Raw genomic sequence first — 1721 nt, 5'->3', positions numbered from 1 at the left:
GAAAACAGGTGAAGCCATGCGTTTTCATTCTAAATACATTGAGTGACTCAAAGACCATGGGCCACTGGATTACTGTTTATCTTAACTTTCAAAGTCAGACCATAGGCTATTACGATAGCTATAACTTGCATCCCAAATACAATTCCGCTGTCTTACATCATTTTATGCAAACTTGTCCACATATGAAAATTAGCACATTAAATTATCGACTTCAGGGGTTGAATTCCCTCGTGTGTGGCATTTATTGCATGTTCTTTTGCCTTCTACTGAGTTGGCATACATTAAAACGTGCAATGTGCATTATTCACGCCACCTTCAAAAAGCATCAATATCTATATAATGACAAAAAAATTACTCGTATGGCATACGTAATATTTCGTAATATGCCGCATTGCATGCCTACGTTTTGCCCAGCCGGCAGCCGGGCGAGATGTCGTAACATCTGTAAAGTGGTAATAAGGTAGATTGGGGGGTGGGGTGGGGGTGGGAAAGGGGGTCAATATGGGGTAATTGCTGACGGATAAGCGTCACTTCGCCATCACCTCTCAACCCAGTCGGACGTCGAAGCCTCATCTCCAAGAATGGAGCAAGCTAACAAACATTTCATCTTGAGAACTGCGGGTGAGTACGCCATTACCTTGCACGGCATCTGACATCTTCACCATTGTAAATTACATTAACGTTCTTTGCCAATGAATAAGAAGAGGGAGAGTGGGAGGGGAAATAAAAACTTTTCCATTGTTCTCATCGTTTTTTTTTTTTTTTTTTTTTTTTTTTTTTGTCTGTTACAGAACGCATCTCTTTCCGCTTTGATATCTATCTGGGCGATGCTGGGGGTAAGCGAAGCCGTGCTGACCATGAGGATGTCAATGTGGAGAAAATGTCAGAACCTGCAAAGAAGAAATTGATCTTTAGTGATGACGACATGTCGCCACTGCCGGCCAGCCCACCTCCTGACGCTCCATCAGGACAGGAGTCGCAACAGCAGCAGCCGACATCGCAGTCGATTCCGCCACCTCAGGAGTCGCTGATGCCACCTCCGACCGAAGCACAGCCGCAACGGTCAGATGAGTCGACAGTAGGCGGCAAAGAGGGTCAGGAGGTGAAGAAGAAGTCGCAGGAAAACAGAAAAAAAAAAAATATTCCCCCTAACACGCCAGAGGACGACAGCACACCAAAACTCCCCGTTGCTCCAGCCGCCCCTCGTAAGAAGCTGGTTCCTAGAGTTATTAAAACTACGCCCGTCATTGACAGCGATGACGATGATCTCTTCGCCTTCAATTCGCAAATGTTTTGAATGAAAGAGATGTATTTGCCCTAATAAGCAATGAGCTGTATTTGTCCTAATAAAAATAAAATGTTCCATCGACTCTGCATAACCTTTCTAATAATAATAATAATAATAATAATAATAATATTAATAATAATAATAATAATAATGATAGTAATAAGACCGCCATCCGACATAAGTATTACGTCAGCCATGCCGCTGGTGGTCGGTGAAAGTGGAAGAGGCCGCCGCTCCGCCCTGGCCGTCACAGACGCTTTCTCCAGGTAAAAAGGATGGACAGGTAACGGGATCTCGTGCGGCAGTCGCGACGACCTTGACCATAGGGGATGTATTGAGATGTCGGAGGGAACGCGTGATGGCAACACTCGGTCATCCCACCCTCCAGGATTCCGTGAATGAAAGGGAAAGGGCGACTTCTATGGCAAGCGCC

The 1721-nt window shown here is 45.1% G+C and overlaps 1 protein-coding gene across 1 annotated transcript; it reads left to right on the top strand.

The window, feature by feature from the left end:
- The first annotated feature begins 472 nt into the window (after positions 1–472).
- On the top strand, positions 473–1406 carry LOC135090440 (uncharacterized). Its single transcript, XM_063987190.1, has 2 exons — positions 473–621; positions 792–1406. The coding sequence occupies exons 1-2, from the start codon at positions 582–584 to the stop codon at positions 1295–1297; spliced, it is 546 nt and encodes a 181-aa protein (XP_063843260.1). The 5' UTR covers positions 473–581; the 3' UTR covers positions 1298–1406.
- Positions 1407–1721: the final 315 nt, after the last annotated feature.

This window comes from Scylla paramamosain, chromosome 35 (assembly GCF_035594125.1).
Source record: "Scylla paramamosain isolate STU-SP2022 chromosome 35, ASM3559412v1, whole genome shotgun sequence".
Taxonomy (NCBI): Eukaryota; Metazoa; Arthropoda; class Malacostraca; order Decapoda; family Portunidae; genus Scylla; species Scylla paramamosain.
Note: the sequence above shows the minus strand (reverse complement) of the source record. Positions and strands in the feature narration are given on the sequence as shown.

Excerpts from the sequence above, each read along its gene's own strand:
- LOC135090440 (XM_063987190.1), top strand. The coding sequence starts at position 582 with ATGGAGCAAGCTAACAAACATTTCATCTTGAGAACTGCGG. Across the intron at positions 622-791 it reads TTTCATCTTGAGAACTGCGG|AACGCATCTCTTTCCGCTTT; the intron begins GTGAGTACGCCA and ends TGTCTGTTACAG.